The sequence below is a fragment of the Artemia franciscana genome, chromosome 5 (assembly GCF_032884065.1).
Source record: "Artemia franciscana chromosome 5, ASM3288406v1, whole genome shotgun sequence".
Taxonomy (NCBI): domain Eukaryota; kingdom Metazoa; phylum Arthropoda; class Branchiopoda; order Anostraca; family Artemiidae; genus Artemia; species Artemia franciscana.
In genome coordinates, this window is record NC_088867.1 from 34,471,509 (window position 1) to 34,489,962 (window position 18,454).

Consider the following 18,454-nt stretch of genomic DNA (forward strand, 5'->3'; position numbering starts at 1 on the left):
CTTATAATGAATCCTAATTGTTCTCCTCGTACTTCATCCATATCATTGCCCGTCCCCCCACCCCCAAATCCCCAAGACAAATCCTTTTCTTACTCTGATAATTCATCTTTCGATGTTGACCCTAATAGTCATCCCAAATGTGCTCCATTGGTCCCCTGTTCTGACTACACCACACCCCCTGCACCCATTTGTAATTTAAATAAAGTTAAGTGTAAAAATGGTACCTTTGCAGGTCGTTTTAAATTTCCCACACTTTTGTTAAGCAACGCTGAAAGTTTTAATTTTGAAAAACTTAGTGAATTAGACTCCTTTTCTAAAAATATATAGATTAGACATAATCGCTATTACTGAAGTACACGCTCAAAATACACACATGTTAAAAATGAATAATTTCACCCAGTTTATTAAACTCAGACCCGAAACCCAGCCTCTGGGTAAGAAAGGGGGTGGAATTCTTTTCTTTGTTCGTAATGATTTTTATCCTTCAGAAATATTAGTTCCTTGTCTTACTCCCTTTGATGGAATTTTGTGGGTTTGTGTTCGACCTAAAGTCTTACCACGTCCTTTCAATTTGATTGTCCTGTGTTGTTTTTACTACTCTCCTGGGCAGAGAGCGGCTGAAAAAATTAATTTTATTGAAAAATTGCATGACAGTGCCGACTATGTACTATCTAAATACCCAAATGCCGGAATTTTCCTCTTAGGTGATGCAAATGAATTAAAACTTGAGTCTACATGCAATACTTTTAGTCTAAAGCAAATTGTAAAAGTCCCTACTACCAAAGGCAATTCTACTCTTGATTTAATATGCACCAATATGTCAAATTTCTACAGACCCGTCACCATTCTTCCCCCTCTTGGAGGTAGTTACCACTTTAGCCTACTCCTATCTCAACTAGCTACAGTTAAACATTCCTTTACTATTACTGAAACCGTCTTTAGACCTCTAATTGACTCAGGACTCTACAATTTTGGCTCTTGGATCACTAGTGAAAATTGGTCCCCTGTGTACCAAACAAATGATGTCGACTTCAAGGCTTTGTCCCTCCAAAATTTATTGAGGAGTAATTATGAAGCCCATTTTCCGGTGAAAAAAAATTAAAATATGCTCTACCGATAAATCTTACATTACTGCGACTTTTAAAAAACTAACAAGGAAAAAAAAATCAATTTGTTCAAGCAAGGACATATCACACAGGCTAATGATCTAAGAAAGTTCCTGAAGAGAAAACTGAGAAAGGCAGCTTCTGGGTATTACAATAGTAAGGTTAAGGATTTGTATTCTAACAAACCCAAACAATGGTACAGGAAAATTAAAGAGATTTGCGAAAAAACCCTGTTGAAGTTAATTTTCATCTCCCTGAGCCCCCTTACAAGATAGCCAACGATTTGAACCTGCATCTTGCGTCCATAGTACAAAGTCTCCCCCCCCCTTTCACTGGCTCAGGTCTAACTATTCCTCCCTCCACCTCTTTTCCCCAAATTTCTCCCTCTGATGTTATAAATAAAATCCAAAAGCTCAAAAAATCAAGTACTTGCCCCTTAGACATCCCAATTGACTTGATTAAAGCCTTTTCAGACACAATTGCTAGACCTTTACCTGATATTTTTAACCAAATTACAAAATCTAGTAAATTCCCAAGTTGCTGGAAACTAGGTTTTATAACACCCATCCCAAAGAAATCTTCCAGTCTGACTATAACCAACACGCGTCCTATTACACTCACTCCAGTTTTTTTTAAGCTTTACGAAGGGTTCCTTTGTGACTGGCTTAAAATTAAAATTATACCACGCATTGACATCCGACAGTTTGGTAATTTAAGAAAAACCTCCACCACCCATTACCTTGTACACTTGATTCACACGATCCTAAGTGAACTAGAGAAACCAAATGTTTGGCTAAACCTGGTTTTAGTCGATTTCCAAAAAGCGTTTGACTTAGTTGACCACACTATCCTAATTCGCTTACTACATGATAACTTTGAAATTGACCCATTCTTAGTAAATATTGTTATATCGTTCCTTTCAGACAGATCACAAGTTGTAAAATACAAAAATACCTTCTCTAACCCCCTCCCTAGATACTGTGGAATACCTCAAGGAACCTTATTGGGACCACTATTATTTCTTGTCATGATTAACGAAATTGGCAAGGAATTCTCCCGAAGATGGAAATATGTTGATGACTTGTCGATCCTTGAAGTATGTCATAGGAACATTTATGTCATAGGAGTATGTCAAAAGTGACCCCGTTGAAATCCTAGCCCAATATTCGGATGAATCCAAGAATCTAAATATGACAGTAAATCCCACTAAATCACAGATAATGACAATCAACTTCTTGAAATCTACTCCTGCTTTTTGCGATCCGATCCCAAGCGAAATGTTAGTGAAACATGCTAAGCTTCTTGGCGTCACAATTTCTAATGACCTTAAGTGGGACACAAATGTTTCCAACATTGTTAAACAAGCAAATGTTTCACTATCCATTTTTAAGCTACTAAACAAATTTAATTGTCCTAAGATACATTCCCTCCGTTTTTACTTATCCTTTATCAGGCCGTTATTGGAATATGCATGTCCGGTCTGGCATTCGCAACTTTCAAATGAACTTAGTGACAAAATCGAGTCGGTCCAAAAGCGTTCGCTCAGGATCATTTACAAAGAAGGCAAAATTCCATACTGTTTCCTCCTTAAAGCTGCGCGCATTACCACCTTAAAAGAAAGGAGGGAAAAAATTTGCCTGCTTTTCGCTAAACCAGTCATTTCCAATCCCCGTACTGAGGACTTACTCCCTGATTTTCACAATCCCATTAGACTCCGACTCCTTCGGTCAGCCTCCTTAGCAATCCCAACTTACTCTCCGATCCATGCTGTTACAGAAAGGTTTCGCAAAAGTTTTATACCCTTTATTCTAGAACACCTTAATAATAATACGTGATTATGTAATTGCCAAATTCCCCTTTTCCTCTATTGCCGTTTTTATTCTTTTTTTATTTACTGCAATGTTTTTGTAATTTAATTGTTAAGTTTACTGATTTGCCCTTTATCTTTGATGATTTTGCTTTTTAATTTTAAGTGTTTGACTTAATGTACTGTTTTGAATTTTTTTTTCTTCTTAGCCTTTAGTGACATATAAAGCGAATTCGGCTCTATAGAGCTTGTGATAGTCTTTTGCAAATAAATATTATCTTATCTACCTGCTGCAGTTGCTGCTGCCCAAAGAACATTTAGCAAGCTGAAGTTTATTAATAATTTGCTGAGAACCGTCACGGTTGATTCTCGACTATATTTCCTCTTGTTGTTGGAGAATGAGAAAGACCTCACCGATGCCATTGACTTAAAGAAGATTGTCGAGCGATGGTCCACTTTGAAGAAGAGGCGAATACAAATTTAGCTGTTCTTAGTTGAACATTTGCACATGAAGTACTCCGCTATAGTTCATTGTTTGTCTCCATAAATAAGCATAAATGATAAAAGATTACTGTGTAACAAATTTTCATGAGTCGCATAATATGATCTAGGAGTCGTTTGAATTAGAGGATCTCCCCCCCCCCCTGGGCTGATTGCTTCTAGTCACCCCTCTGTCTAGGAGGGGGATGGGAAGTCCCCTTGTGTGCAGGTACGATTATAGGAAGTACCCCGATCATACTAATACTGAAAATTATGTTTCTGTTGTTGGGGCTTAATAGTGTTTCAATATTTTAAAAACCTTGGAGGATATCAAGAATCGACTAATTCGCGAAAAAATTTATTACATATTTACGATGTTGTTTTTGGCAGCGTCTTGAGGCCAGTTGGTCATGCTCAGCCCCAAGGGTTTTGGTAAGGTTATAATTAACTCCTTAATGATGTAAATTAACAGACACGTCTTCTTTCACATGATAATGTGGATAGGAACCTGTTAATGTTAAACCTGTTATCTTTAGGACTGCCTCACTATTTTGTATTGTTGCTGTGCGAAATGTATAAGTACGTGAAGTTAGTAGTGAGAGTGGCGGGAAAGTGCTCAACTCTAGTGCAATCTTTATTGGGTTTAAAGCAGGGATGTGTGCTGTCACCGAAATTGTTTAGCCTTTATTTAAATGATTCCAATGAATCTTTCGTTAAGAACAATGCACCAATGATATCGATAGATTTTCTTAAACTGTGCTTACTACTATTCGCTGACGACATCGTATTACTGGCTGAAACAAAGGAGAAACTGCAACAATTATTAGAGATTACGGAGGTTTATTTGGAAGAGAAGAAGTTAATCCTGAACACATCGAAGTCAGTGGTGATGGTATTTGGTCGTAAAGCCATGGAAAGTGAATATGTGAATTTTTTCTTTAAAGGTGAAACTATACCAGTGAATAATGAATTTGTTTATCTTGGGGTAAAGTTTACTAGTAATGGGAAATTCAGTGGGCATCTGGATCAAGCGAATGCAAGGGGGAGGTATATTAGCGGTGAAATAGCGAGGAGTAGTCTTAGACGGGTGAGAGACATTAGAGTACATAAGAGGATTTGGACAAGTAAGATAGTACCGGCGATGCATTATGGAGCAGAGATCTGGGGCTATCGGAAAGGTCCGAAACTTGAGGTGGTTATGATGAGATATTATAAGAGGATGTTAGGACTATCGGATTCGTTTAGTAATTTGGTAATCCAGGGGGATTTAGGGCTAGTATCACTGCGATTTATGAGGCTAGTGACCATGGTGAGATATTGGGTTAGGATACTGGGTATGCAGAGATTTACGGTAGCAAAGGCAGCATACTTAGAGGCGTTGAGACAGAACAGTAAAACAGGGTGACCGGCGGAGATTAAGGATATCTTAGATAAGTGTGGATTAGGGGAATGGTGGAATGAAGGAAAGGGGATTATGGCTATGGAGGAAATAGTAATAAGGGAGGTACAAGAGAGGTTGAAGAAACAAGAAATACAGATATGGTGGGCAAGTCTGGGTCGTTCAGGGTCGTTAAAATTGTATAGACAGATAAAGGGTAGTTGGGGGGAGGAGGTATTTTGGAAGTCTGGGTTAAGTAGAGAGGATTTGAAGGCTTATTTGGATTGGAGGGGAAATGGATTTTTGATTGGGGAGAAAAAAGTATCAAGGGAGAAAAGGGGAGAAGGTAGAATCTATTGCTTGTCCTATGTGTGGATCTCAGGATAAAAGTTTAATACATTTTTTGTGTGAATGTGTCGAATTGAATGATTGGAGGCGAAAGATGTATGGTAAAGAAAAATTGAATGAGATATGGATGGTAGATAGAATGAACGAGACAAATTTCCAGAGTATTAAAAGGATAGCAAGATTTGTAAAGATTGCAGCGGCACATCGGGAGCGTTTTCATTAAATAGTATTAATTTAAATTAGTTAATTTGTTGTTTGTTTTTTGTTATGTAAATTTCCTATGGCCCACGGGCTTTTTCTGGAATAAATTATTATTATTATTATTATCATTATCATTATTATTGAAAATCCTTTTACTAAATACATCTTATCAGAGAACCATTAGACCATAGAGGTTTCAAGCTCCAATCTTCAACGTGTGGAATTTCGCTTTTTTTTTTTAGAAGAAACATCATCGATGCATGTTTATTTGTTTGTTGTTTTTTTTTTCCCAAGGATGATTGTACTAAACCAAAGGTCCAAGATAATTGGGAGGGAGCTCATTCAAACGTAAATTTAAAGCTCTTTTTTAAGTGACCATGCAGATTAGGTCAGGAGAAAGTCTTGTTTTCTGCCATTTTAAGACACCAAACTACGACTTTATCCCAAAGAGGACGAATTTACAATCAATTTAATATTCTGAGAAGCTAACGAAGTCACTACTGGATTCAACGAAGTTGATTTGCTTTATTTATAATGAAATTAGGCTGTGTTTGATGATTGTAATTGCGTATCAGCTATAATGAGAGGGGGTGAGTAACTCTTTAGGTTAAGGGTGGGATAGATTCCTAAAAAGAAGATTTTAACGGACGCACTGCTTACTCTTCTTGAGGTATCAGTTAAACGTTGAAAGAGGTAGGGCGGGAGTAGGAATGAATTAAATTGCTTCTCATACAGCTAAAATGTTACATTCTTATATTCACCAGCACAGAGGTGGAAAAAGCAAGGTAGGTTATCATCAGCTCTGCCAGGAAACTTCTTTGGGATGGCAAATACTGCTAGTAACTTAGTTTTCAGGAATTTTAAATGGTGTTATTTTCTTTTTCTATTTGTATGAAGTACTTTGATGTATTTAAGGGATGTGCGTAATGTATTTACCGATAAGAAAATCCTCTTGTAGAGGTTGTGATGGCTTCAGTTACGTTGAAGATCAAAAGTCTCACAGAATTTCCATCCATACTAACAATAATACTCCTTTTCATCCAAACAAAATTCTTTAGCAGTAATATTAACAAAGAATTTTTACCAAAATTACCATTCACTGCCCTTGGCTTTTTTTTTAATTTTACAGAAAATTTGCGATCGGAAAGATAAGATTTCTCAAAGCACTACAAAATTTGTTTAATTGAGCAAGGTGTTGAGAAGGGGGCAGTAACCCTTATATACGAAGTAATTTATAATTGTTTCAAGTTCTAAACTTGCTCCTTAATTTATTAAAAAAAACCTTTTCTATTTGTTTAATTACACATCATGAAAAGGTAAAGTCTTATGAACACAATACCTGTGGTAACGCAGAAAAGTTATTAGCAAAAAATTGTAATGAGTGAAACGGCTCAATAATAACCGAAACTTTAAATGACGGAACTTTGATACCAATAGATATACAAAAGAATTGGTTTGATATGCTGATTCCAAATATACAAGTTTCATTAAGTTTAGTCTTACCCATCAAAAGCTACGAGCCTGAGAAAATTCGTCTGATTTTCGAAAAAAGGGGTAAGGACCCCCTCAAAGTCATAGAATTTTAATGGAAATCGCAAAATCGGATTCAGCGTATCAAAGAACCCTACTGAAGAGGTTTCAAGTTCATATCTGCAAAAATGTGCAATTTTGATTTTTTTTTTTTTTTGCCAGAAGAAAGATCACAGATGTGTGTTTATTTGTTTCTTTGTTTTTTTTTCAGGGGTAATCGTATCAACCCAGTGGGCCTAAAACGTCAAAAGAGGGCTAATTCTAACGGAAATGAAAAGTACTATTGCCTTTTTCAAGTGACCAAAAAAACTGGAGGGCAACTAGGCCCTCTCCTATGCTATTTTTTTCCCAAATTCGTCCAATCAAAATTTTGAGACAGCATTTTTCTTTAGCATAGTTGGAAAGCCCAATAACCATGTCCTTAGAGATAAAATGACCCCCAAAAGCTCCTGGGGAAATGTCAGTTATCAAATTTGCCCGTTGTTTACGTATAGTATTTATTATTGGGAAGTATGCATACATTTTTCAGGTGGGGAAGAGAGGACGAACCTTCTGTGGGAGGATTTTCCATATAGAAAAAATGTTTGTCGAAAACTGGAAAGAGGTCACTCAGTCACAAATTAGAACTTATGTTTTCCTTATTAAGGGTAAAAATCTATTGGTCGGCAGCCAACAACGGAGCAGGACACATTTTTTTCATGGGTTTTTCCTATTCAGCTCTTTTTCCTTTGGCTTCCTTTGTCCAACCCGTTATGCCACCCTTGTTTTCATCCATATCCATAGATTCTCGAAAGAAAAAAAACACTTTCTAGGTTTTAGTCCATTTTGAAAATAAGTCGAAATCTATTTTTATATTTATTACTTTCGACTTTTTATTCTTCTTTACGACTAAAAAGTCTATAGTCATCTCTGAGACAAAAATTGTCTTATCTACGGTTTGAAGTTTAGCTACCACAGCCACAGGCAAGTGTTTTTATCGCTGCACAATCAAGCCTTGTGTAATTGTGTTATTTTTTTTTATTTCTTGTTGAATTAATAGAAGCAAAGGAATTACCTTTTCTGCCACCTGGTGTACGTCTCAGAACTGCATATGTACCACACAGTTCCAATACGCTTGGTACAGTTGCAGTGGTGGAAGCCATGCTTGGCACAATTCGGGCCACGTTTTGAACCCTTCCGCCACACTTTGCATGCTTCACCTGCTGTACTTCAGAAACCAGGGATATATCGTCCATGTTATCAGGCAATAAACACGTATGATTTAATTAAGGAATGAAAGAGGATTCTCTGTATTGAACCAATGAGAAAACGTTTAAGCCTTCGTAAAATAGCAAAGTTGTTGCAAACCATCATTACCATATATTACTTAACATGCTTTCTCTGTCTGTCTGCTGGTCGCCAATATTTGAGATGCCTATTTCGACCCCTTCCTCACATCTGATTTGGCTCAAAATTTGCAAAGAGCTTTGCTTTACCTAGTATTTTAGTATTTTGATATACTTGAATCTAAACAACACTTAGTTATCCTACAATTTAGTCACAATTTAATGATAACAATCAACTCGCGATAAAAGTACTTGGACAAGTATTCTTGTCTTTAAGCTATTTGCATGTAGGAGTTGAGACGACAAAGAAAATAAAGATTCAAACAGTTCGTGGTAACGAACTGCAGTAAGGAGCGACACGGCTCAATAGTAAACAAAACTCTAAAAAACGGAGTTTCGATGCTAAAAGATATATCAAAAGAATCTAATTTCTATGCTGATTTTAAATATATAAGTTTAATCAAATTTAGTCTTTGTCATCAAAAGTTACGAGCCTGAGAAAATTTGCCTTATTTTGGAAAATAGGGGGAAACACACCCTAAAAGTCATGGGATCTTAACGACAATCACACCATCGCATTCAGCGTATCAGATAACCCTATAGAAAAAAATTCAAGGTCCAATCTAAGAAAATGTGGGATTTCGTATTTTTTGCCAGAAGACAAGTCACGGGTGCGTGTTTATTTGTTTGTTTGTCTGTTTTTGTTTTTTTTCCAGGGGTCATCGTATCGACCAAGTGGTCCTAGAGTGTTGCAAGAGGGCTCATTCTAAAAAAAAAGAAAAGTTCTAGTGCCCTTTTTAAGTGACCAAAAAAGTTGGAGGGCACCTAGGCCCCCTCCCACGCTCATTTTTTTCCCAAAGTCAACGAATCAAAATTTTGAGATAGCCATTTTGTTCTGCATAGTCGAAAACCATAATAACTATGTCCTTGGGGATGACTTACCCCCCCCACAGTCCCTGGGGGAGGGGCTGCAAGTTAAAAACTTTGACCAATGTTTACATACAATAATGGTTATTGGGAAGTGTACCGACGTTTTCAGGGGGATTTTTTTGGTTTGGGTGTGGGGTTGAGGGGAGGGGGCTATGTGGGAGGATCTTTCCTTGGAGGAATATTACATGGGGGAAGAGAAATTAAATGAAAAGGGCACAGGATTTTCTAGCATTACTATTAAAAAAAAATGAAAATATAAACATGATAAAGTTTTTTCAATTGAAAGTAAGGAGAAGCATTAAAACTTAAAACGAACAGAGATTAATACGCATATGAGGGGTTCTAAAAATACTTTAGCATAAAGAACGAGGTATTTAGGAGGAGATAAATACTTCGCTCTTTATGCTAAAGTATTTTTAGTAATTTCAACTATTTATTTTATGGCCTTTCTGATTCAGGGGTCATTCTTAAAGAATTGGGACAGAACTTAAGATTTAGTGTGAAGAGTGAGGTATTAACGAGGGGACAAACCCCCTCATATATATAATCAAAATATAAGAATATAAAAGTTTATTACGTAAGTTAATTCTTAAGTTATGTATATTTTTTACTAATAAAAACGTTTGTTAAAAATTAAAGGTTCTAGTTGCCTTTTTAAGTAACCAAAAGTTGGAGGGCAACAAGGCCTCCTTCCCCACCCCTTATTTCTCAAAATCGTCTGATCAAAACTAAGAGAAAGCCATTTAGCCAAAAAAAGGATTAATATGCAAATTTCATTTTAATAATTTATGTACGGAGAGCCAAAATCAAACATGCATTAATTCAAAAACGTTCAGAAATTAAATAAAAAAAACAAGTTTTTTTTTAAATGAAAGTAAGGAGCGACATTAAAACTTAAAACGAACAGAAATTACTTCGTATGTGAAAGGGGCTGCTTCTTCCTCAACGCCCCGCTCTTTACGATAAAGTTTTTTACTGTTTTAAAAAGAAGAGTTGAGAGAAAGAGTCAAACTTTAGCGTAAAGAGCGAGGCGTTGAGGAGGAAGCAGCCTCTTTCATATACGAAGTATATATATTTCTGGTCGTTTTAAGTTTTAAGTTTTGACGTTCGTCAAAGGGTTCATTCTTAAGGAATTGGGACAAAATTTAAGCTTTAGTGTGAAGAGCGAGGTATTGACGAGGGGAGAACCCCTTCATATACGTAGTAAAAACATATGATTATAGAAATTCGTTACGTAAGTTAATTCGTAAGTTACGTATATTTTTACTAATAAAAACGTTCGTCAAAAATTAAAAGTTCTAGTTGCCTTTTCAAGTAGCTGAAAATTAGAGGGTAACTAGGTCCCTTCCCCCACTCCTTTTTTTCTAAAAATTGTCCGATCAAAACTATGAGAAAGCCATTTAACCAAAAAAAGAAGATAATATGTAAATTTCGTTTTAATTATACCTGCGCGGGGAGCCAAAATCAAAACATGCATTAATTCAAAAACGTCCAGAAATTGAATAAAAAAACAAGTTTTTTTTAACTGAAATTAAGGAGTGACATTAAAACTTAAAACGAACAGAAATTACTCCGTATATGAAAGGGGTTGTTCCCTTTTCAACACCCCGCTCTTTACGCTAATTTTTTTTAATGTTTTAAAAAATAGAGTGGAGAGAAAGAGTCAAACTTTAGCGTAAAGAGCGGGGCGTTGAGGAGGGAACGGCCCCTTTCATATACGGAGTAATTTCTGTTCGTTTTAAGTTTTAATGCCGCTCCTTACTTTCAGTTAAAAAGAACTAGTTTTTTTTTTTATTTAATCATCATAAAAACCGTCGCAAATTCCTGAAACGGCTACTGGTCTTCAGAGTGCTTTTGATACACATACTTTAAAATTTTCTGAATATTTTTAATGTGATGAACTCTTCTACTCAAACTTGTTAAAATTTCTAAAAACTTAAACCTGTTGCGCATATCACTTAAATAAAGAACTGTGGATTTTTCACGCATAGCATTCATAAAATTTTTCTTGTATGATGAATAGATATCAGTAAATAGTTAACTGAAAATGTGCATCACGTTTAAAATTTTTACAAGTTTGAGTAAGAGTTCACAACATTTTAAATTTTCCTAAAATTTTGAAGCATATAGCCTATATCAAAAATATTCTTTAGAAACGAAAAACTTATTTTCCCATATATTTATGAAGATTCATACCCAATGACCTGAAGGATTGCCAGTATTCCGTAGGTATATCTGACAAATACCAGTTTTCATATCTTTTTAAAAATTCATTTTGATGGTGCTTAATTGTGAGAAAGTGATGGTCATCAACTGAATAAATATCGACAAGCAGGAAATTGAGGTTCAGTCACCGATAAGTTCCACTGGGTTAAATTCTTAGAATCACATACTACACAAGCATTGAAACTGTCCAAAAAATTTTTATGCTTTACGCCCAAGCCACAGAACATGTTGATAGAAAGTTAAGATTAGTGAACAGTGTTTAATGAACAGTATTTTTTTTAAAGTGTTTTAATGAACAGTGTTTATTCTTTTTCATTTTAATATTACACTTATACTACACAAGCATTGAAACTGTCCAAAAAATTTTTATGCTTTACGCCCAAGCCACAGAACATGTTGATAGAAAGTTAAGATTAGTGTACAGTGTTTAATGAACAGTATTTTTTTTTTAAAGTGTTTTAATGAACAGTGTTTATTCTTTTTCATTTTAATATTACACTTATACTACACAAGCATTGAAACTGTCCAAAAAATTTTTATGCTTTACGCCCAAGCCACAGAACATGTTGATAGAAAGTTAGTGAACAGTGTTTAATGAACAGTATTTTTTTTTAAAGTGTTTTAATGAACAGTGTTTATTCTTTTTCATTTTAATATTACACTTATACTACACAAGCATTGAAACTGTCCAAAAAATTTTTATGCTTTACGCCCAAGCCACAGAACATGTTGATAGAAAGTTAGTGAACAGTGTTTAATGAACAGTATTTTTTTGAAAGTGTTTTAATGAACAGTGTTTATTCTTTTTCATTTTAATATTACACTTATACAACATAAGCTGAAAACTGTAATGGCATCTTATACGGTCCATTATACAGAAAAATTTCATTACTCTTAATAAATTTTGAAACAAATTGTACTGAATAAATTTCATTTCAAGCTTCCATCTTTTTTAATAAAAAAATAATTCATATGATTAATCAATCATAAAAATTCATGCGTGAAAGTTGAACTTAGCCCAATTCAATAAATTACGCACAAAAAAATTGGCGTTTCCTTTTTATTTACAAATGTGACTATATTCTGGCTCTGACATTAGTCAAAGACAATACAAGTGCCGTCAAACTCTTCCCTTAAAAATCATACACTTTGTACATGTCAAACACATTAATCATGGATTTAATTTACTTAAGCTGTTACTGGATTTAATTTATTTCAATTGAATTTAATTTAAATGGATTTAATTTACTTAAGCTGTTATATTTTATTTATTATCTTTTAATTTACTTATAATGTGTTAAAGGTAATTAGTCAGTGAGAAAAAAGAAGAAAAAAAATACTGTTTTCCTACATTGATAATTAAGACAGATATGCACTTGAAAAAGGCCTAATCCAATAACTAACCACCCATCCAATCACCAAGGATAAACAGTACAACCAAACGCAATAAACCAAAAAGAAGGGTCTATAGACATGCAGCGTTGTCATTAGTAAATGTAAGCCTTCATACATTCTAATTCAATTCAGAAAATCTCAGATCTAATTAAATATTCCCAAGTGATCACTTTCGGCCATTGCTCATCCTTGAATCCGGTTTTAACTTCTTTTAATTATATCTAATAAAATTATCAAAATATTTTTTTTTCAAGGCCAAGGGATGAAATTTTGTGATTCAAATTACAAGCTAGCGGTGATTTTATCGTTAATACTATAGACGCAGAATTCAGTTTGGAAGAGGATTGTGCCATCAAAACCATCAGTTAATTTCTTTAAGTTAGGATTCAATAGATAAGTTGGTTACGAAATAGAATTAAATAAAATACTTGGGATGCGGGGAACATCTTTTGTGTCGTCACTACAAACAGTGCAACAAACAAAGTTTTTTGCCGAGGGGTTGCCCCATGCTCCACCACATGCTTTACAAGTTGGAGCACCGAACATGGAACACTCATATACTCCCCTCTTTTTCGCAACATGTTTTCGCACTGCGCATTGTACATTCCTCCGTCTACCCCTTGTGACAGGTGCCAAAAGGGTTTGCACCCAAAAGGGTGCAAAGGGTTTTATAAATCATACTATAAAAAATATTTCACATTTATTACATACATAGTAAATTTTATATAGAAAGATTCGGATTACCTGATTTAGATTTTAGCAGGGGAGCAAATATTTTGGCCACTTTCCAAGCACTATTCAAGTTCACATCAATTTGTTTTTGACAATGTTCAAATGATTGCCATTGAAGGTTCCCTTGAACACAGTCAACCGGAGCATGTATCACAGCCCATAACCCTGAAAGAAAACTTTATAGTCAAAGTCCATCAACTAGGATATACTGTGATTTACCTGTTCAGTATCAAGTGGATCAAATCCATTTTTTACATTTTCAAAGTCGGCCTACCATCAGCATATCTGAAAGCGTAATTCATGATTTCTAAATTGTGGCTTGGTCGAGACTTTCTGCAGTATTTAAAGATCTTTAAAGTACAAGATTTTCTTTCATAACAATTGGGGACGTATCCAAGGCTTTGTTTGTAATTTTTGATCTTAGATTTTGCAGGTAATCACTATACTATTATTGCAAATTGGCTTTATACTAGTTAACTTGCCTTACAAAATTATAGCCAAAAGTAACAGGTTTGATTTGAATATTGAAACTTCTGGGAACATGCCTCAAAAGTTACTTTTCTTCGTATTACTATTATAGTAATGTTCTATTCATATTACAATTATAGTAAATGTTCTATTCATATTACTATTATTATGATATCGTTCTGTTTATATTTCGTATTCATATTGTTCAATCCCATCACCAGCACTTAAAATAACAAGGACAGTGAAAATAGAATGTGATTTTTTGATCGATTAAGTGAAAAGTTTCATAGCCTTCTATATCTTAAAATTTTTTTTTGAAAAGACCGGGAATTCGACTTTCAATGGTAAGACTGTTATATACAGTATGTAGTTTGAGGGAGCAAGGGCACTAACTAGAAATAATGATAAAAAAACGCGGGTGAAAACCAGCATAAAATAAGCTGAAAGCATGGACAAATTTTTAGGAAAGACCAAGAATTCAATCTTCAATGGAAAGACCTTTATATGCAGTTATGCAGTTTTTGGTAACAAGGACACTAAATAGAAATAATAATAAAAAACGCCGGTGAAAACCAGCATAAATTAAGCTAAGGGCGTAAAAAAAAAAATTAGGAAAGACCAGGAATTCAATTTTCAATGGAAAGACCGTTAAATGCAGTTATGTAGTTTTTGGTAGCAATGTCACTAAACAGAAATAATAATAAAAACGCGGGTGAAAACCAGCATAAAATAAGCTAAAAGCATACGGAAGCAAAGGCTTAAGATGTTGCTTTCGGAAGTTAGCAGTTCGTTAGTGTTTCAATGATATGAACGAAAAGTGTTTTCAGTATCGATTTCAACATAATTTATTAAACAAAATAAAAGAACTTAAACTGAGAATTTTGAGAAAGGTCCAAACATCAGAGAATGATGCGTGGGAGGAAAAGGTAAATAAATCCGCAAAAAATCCTTTCAGCTCAGAAGGCATTATTTGGAAAAAAAATTAGCAATAGTAGGATATATCCTTCTACAGTTAAGAAAACACTAAAATCCAGCTTCCTTCCTGACATGCACTACTGAGTGAAAAAAGACAAGAAAAAAAGAAAAATAATAATTTGGTTAATATTCTACCAATTTTAAAAGCAATCAAATGGATCCCCAGAATCAGACAGAAAATAATTCATTTTCTAAAAAGCTTTCAAATTCAATTGCATTACAACTGTTTGCACTGTTTGCAGTCGGCCACCTAATGAATTTCTCAATTAGGAATCTACCAAAGAAAACACTGACCTAAATGGGTCATTATCAAATTTAACTAATCAGTTTGGCTTATTCATTTGCATAGTTTAGCGTGGCGACAACGACAAAAATTTGATGCAGCCTTAAATACTTGACAATTTTAAACAAATAAAAGAAAAATCTCAAGAACCGCGCATTTTAAAATCTAAGTTTGAACAGTTGTAGTTTAAAGTAATAGGGTTCGATAGAAAACAAAGGATGAAAAACAGATGAATAACCTTATTTTAGACCTTAGTCCTTCCAGTGCCTCTGAAGGCACACAGGGCGATGTTGAGTAGCCCCCAATCCTCCCTCATGTGAGCCACTGCGTATATGTCTTCACACTCTGGAATGAGACTCGTCTGGAGGGCTCTTGTGTCACGTTTATACGTCCAGTGGAGCGTGTTCTTTGGTCTTCCTCGGCGACGGGTGCTTTCCGATGGCCAGTGGAGGAGCATTTTTGGAAGACTGTGATCTGGCACGTGGGGGATGTGTTCAAGGTATAGCCATCTACGTTGTCGTACAGCGGTTGCGATACCTGACTGGCCTGTGCGGGTACGGATCTAGGCGTTGCTGACACGGTCTCTCCAACTGATTCTAAGGATTCGACGAACAGTTATTCTCGAAGGCGGCATGGCGTTTCTCCTGTTCCGCAGTTTGCTTACATTCTATAATGTAGCTCAGGATAAACAGTACATTACTCCGAAACAACCTGAGTTTCAACTTTAGCGAATATACGGTGGATTTTTAGACTGGTTGAAGTCTTTGAAATGATGCGTTGGCCAACTGAATGCGTTGGTCGCTACTGGAAGTGACTGTACTCCCTAAGTACTTGAAGTCAGTCACTTATTCGATGTCTTCTCCTCCTAGTTGGATTCCCATGGGTGAACTGCTGATCTAAATAGCTTTTGTCTTTGGGGCGTTGATGTGTAGTCCGAATTTTTTAGCCTACTCTGCGAGTTTGTTCAGGAATTCCTGATGCTTCTGCTTGTCGGCTTCTATGAGCCCAACATTGTCGGCAAAGTTGACGTCCTGAAAAAGTTTTCCTGCAATCTGGATTCCATGCCCATTTATATGTTTAAAGATGCAGTCTACAACTAAGACGAAGAGAAGAGGTGCCAGGACACAGCCTTGCTTCACACCAGACATCACCTTGAAGCAGCGTGTGTTGCCGTCCGATGTTTTAACCCAGCATTCCGTCTCTTCCTCACAAGGCAACTATTAGACGGATTAGCTTCTCGAGAATGTCGCAAACCGTAATACTATCCACAGGGTTTGACGATCTACCCAATCAAACGCCTTTTCAAAGTCCACGAACATTATACACAAGCGCTGTCTGCATTTGCTAGATTCCTCCAGCATGGTGCGGATGGTAAAAATAAGGTTGGCACAAGATCGTTTTGGCCAAAATCCATGCTGTTCTTCACGTAAGTGAGGATCAAGGACAAATTAGTCTTCTTAATATTATCTTCGTGAAGAGCTTCGCGGGGATCGAGAGAAGATTGATTTCTCTATAGTCGCTGCATTCTTTCGCGTCTCCTTCCTGAGCAGTTTGACTAAGGTTCCTGTTCTCCAGTCTTTGGGAAACTTGTGGGTCTGCCAGAGGAGCGAGAAGGATAGCCAGATGACTGGTATTCTACGCAGGTTGAACTTGATCATTTCAGCTGAAATGCGATCTCTACCAGGAGCCTTCTCATTCTTAAATTTTTTTTAGCTACTGAGTATAACTCGTCAGCTATCGGCTTTTCATCACTGATGTGAAGACTGAAGAGAGGTTGGTCTGGTATATCCGGCGGGACCACATGCGTTGGGCGATTAATTAAGGCTTCGAAATAACTCGCCTACCGTTCCTTTTGTTCTTCCGCATCTGTCAGGATCCTTCCATTTTCATCTTTTACCAGGCATTCTTGGATACTTGACTCACTTACTATTTCTTTGGTAAGGCTATACATAGTTCGTGTGTCTCCACGGCTCGCTGCTTCTTCGGCTTTTCTAGCCTTTTCGTTCCTGTATTGCCGTCTGTCGGATCTGGCACTTTTCTTTACATTTATATCAGCTTCTTTATAGTTCAAGCTCTTGATCGCCTCTGAGTGACCATTTTCCCCAAGGGAGCTCGACTTCAGTTTCCTGCGATTTTCTATGAGATCCCAGGTCTTCGTAGATATCCACTGTTGCTTAGATGGTTTTCTAAACCCGATGGTTTTCTTCGGCCATATCCGTGTAGCTTTTGCGGATCGTTCTGCCAAGCTTCTTGGACGTCTTCTGGTAGGTTATATAGGGCTTCAAATTTATTGGGCAGTTTGATGTCAAACGAATATCAGACACCCTTGTACTTAGTTTGTCCACGTCAAAGCTTCTGAGCATGTCCATCTTCGGCTTCTGATTATTGGAAATCAACTTCAATTTCAATGTGGTGACTACTAGCTCGTGGTCTGAACCAACATCGGCGCTTTGGAAACTTTGAACGTATTTTAGGCTTGTTCGCCATCTCCAGTGGATCAGGAAAAGGTCGATTTGATTTTCGGCGGTGCCATCTGGGAATGTCCAAGTCTATTTTTGGATGTGTTTTACGCTGAAAGAGCATAAAGCCAATCAACAAATCATTCCGTATGGCGAAGCTGACAAGTCGAGCTCCATTTTCGTTTAAGGTGCGAAGTCCGTGGTGGCCCATCACTTCAGGGTGGTAGGATCTGTCCTGGCCAACTTTTGCGTTGAGATCACATGCAATACAGGTGACGTCGTGGAGTGGGATTGAATCGATCACAGACTGAAGGTTGTCTTAGAACTCATCTTTAAGGGTGGTATCAGCATCATTTGCGGGCGCGTAGCACACGATGAACGACAGTTTGGCGTGGTTAGAAACAAATCTTGCTTACACTATTCTTTCATTGACCAGTTTCCATGAGCAGAGAGCTTTTGTCACTTTTGGACCTAATATTGCTGCAACCCCGTCAAAGTAACTATCAGTTTTTCCACTGTATATAAGACTTTAAAAATCGTTCGGTCCCCAATGATTTTCTTCTCGCCGCAGCCTTTCCACCTTGCTTACAAAATGGTGACTATGTCAAGTCCAAACTTCTCGCATTGGCGAAGGACTTGTTCTGTTTTTGATAGTGCCGACACGGTTCTAACATTCCATAGGCTGATCTTAAACGGTTTGTTCCCATTCAAAAATATGACCCGGGGGCTTGCATGGGTCGCCATTAGATTTAGAGGCTCGGATTCGAGGCTTATCATTGACATTTCGCTAGCAATCCTTGTTTTACTGGGA

General features: G+C 36.5%; 1 protein-coding gene across 2 annotated transcripts in view; it reads right to left on the reverse strand.

The window, feature by feature from the left end:
• Positions 1-18,454, reverse strand: part of LOC136027317 (17-beta-hydroxysteroid dehydrogenase type 6-like) — a 75,597-nt gene that overhangs the window by 11,756 nt on the left and 45,387 nt on the right. For both annotated transcript variants that reach the window (XM_065704439.1, XM_065704438.1), the window contains exon 4: positions 13,471-13,623. In XM_065704439.1, coding sequence (XP_065560511.1) covers positions 13,471-13,623 — 153 coding nt within the window. The remainder of the gene's footprint in view (positions 1-13,470; positions 13,624-18,454) is intronic.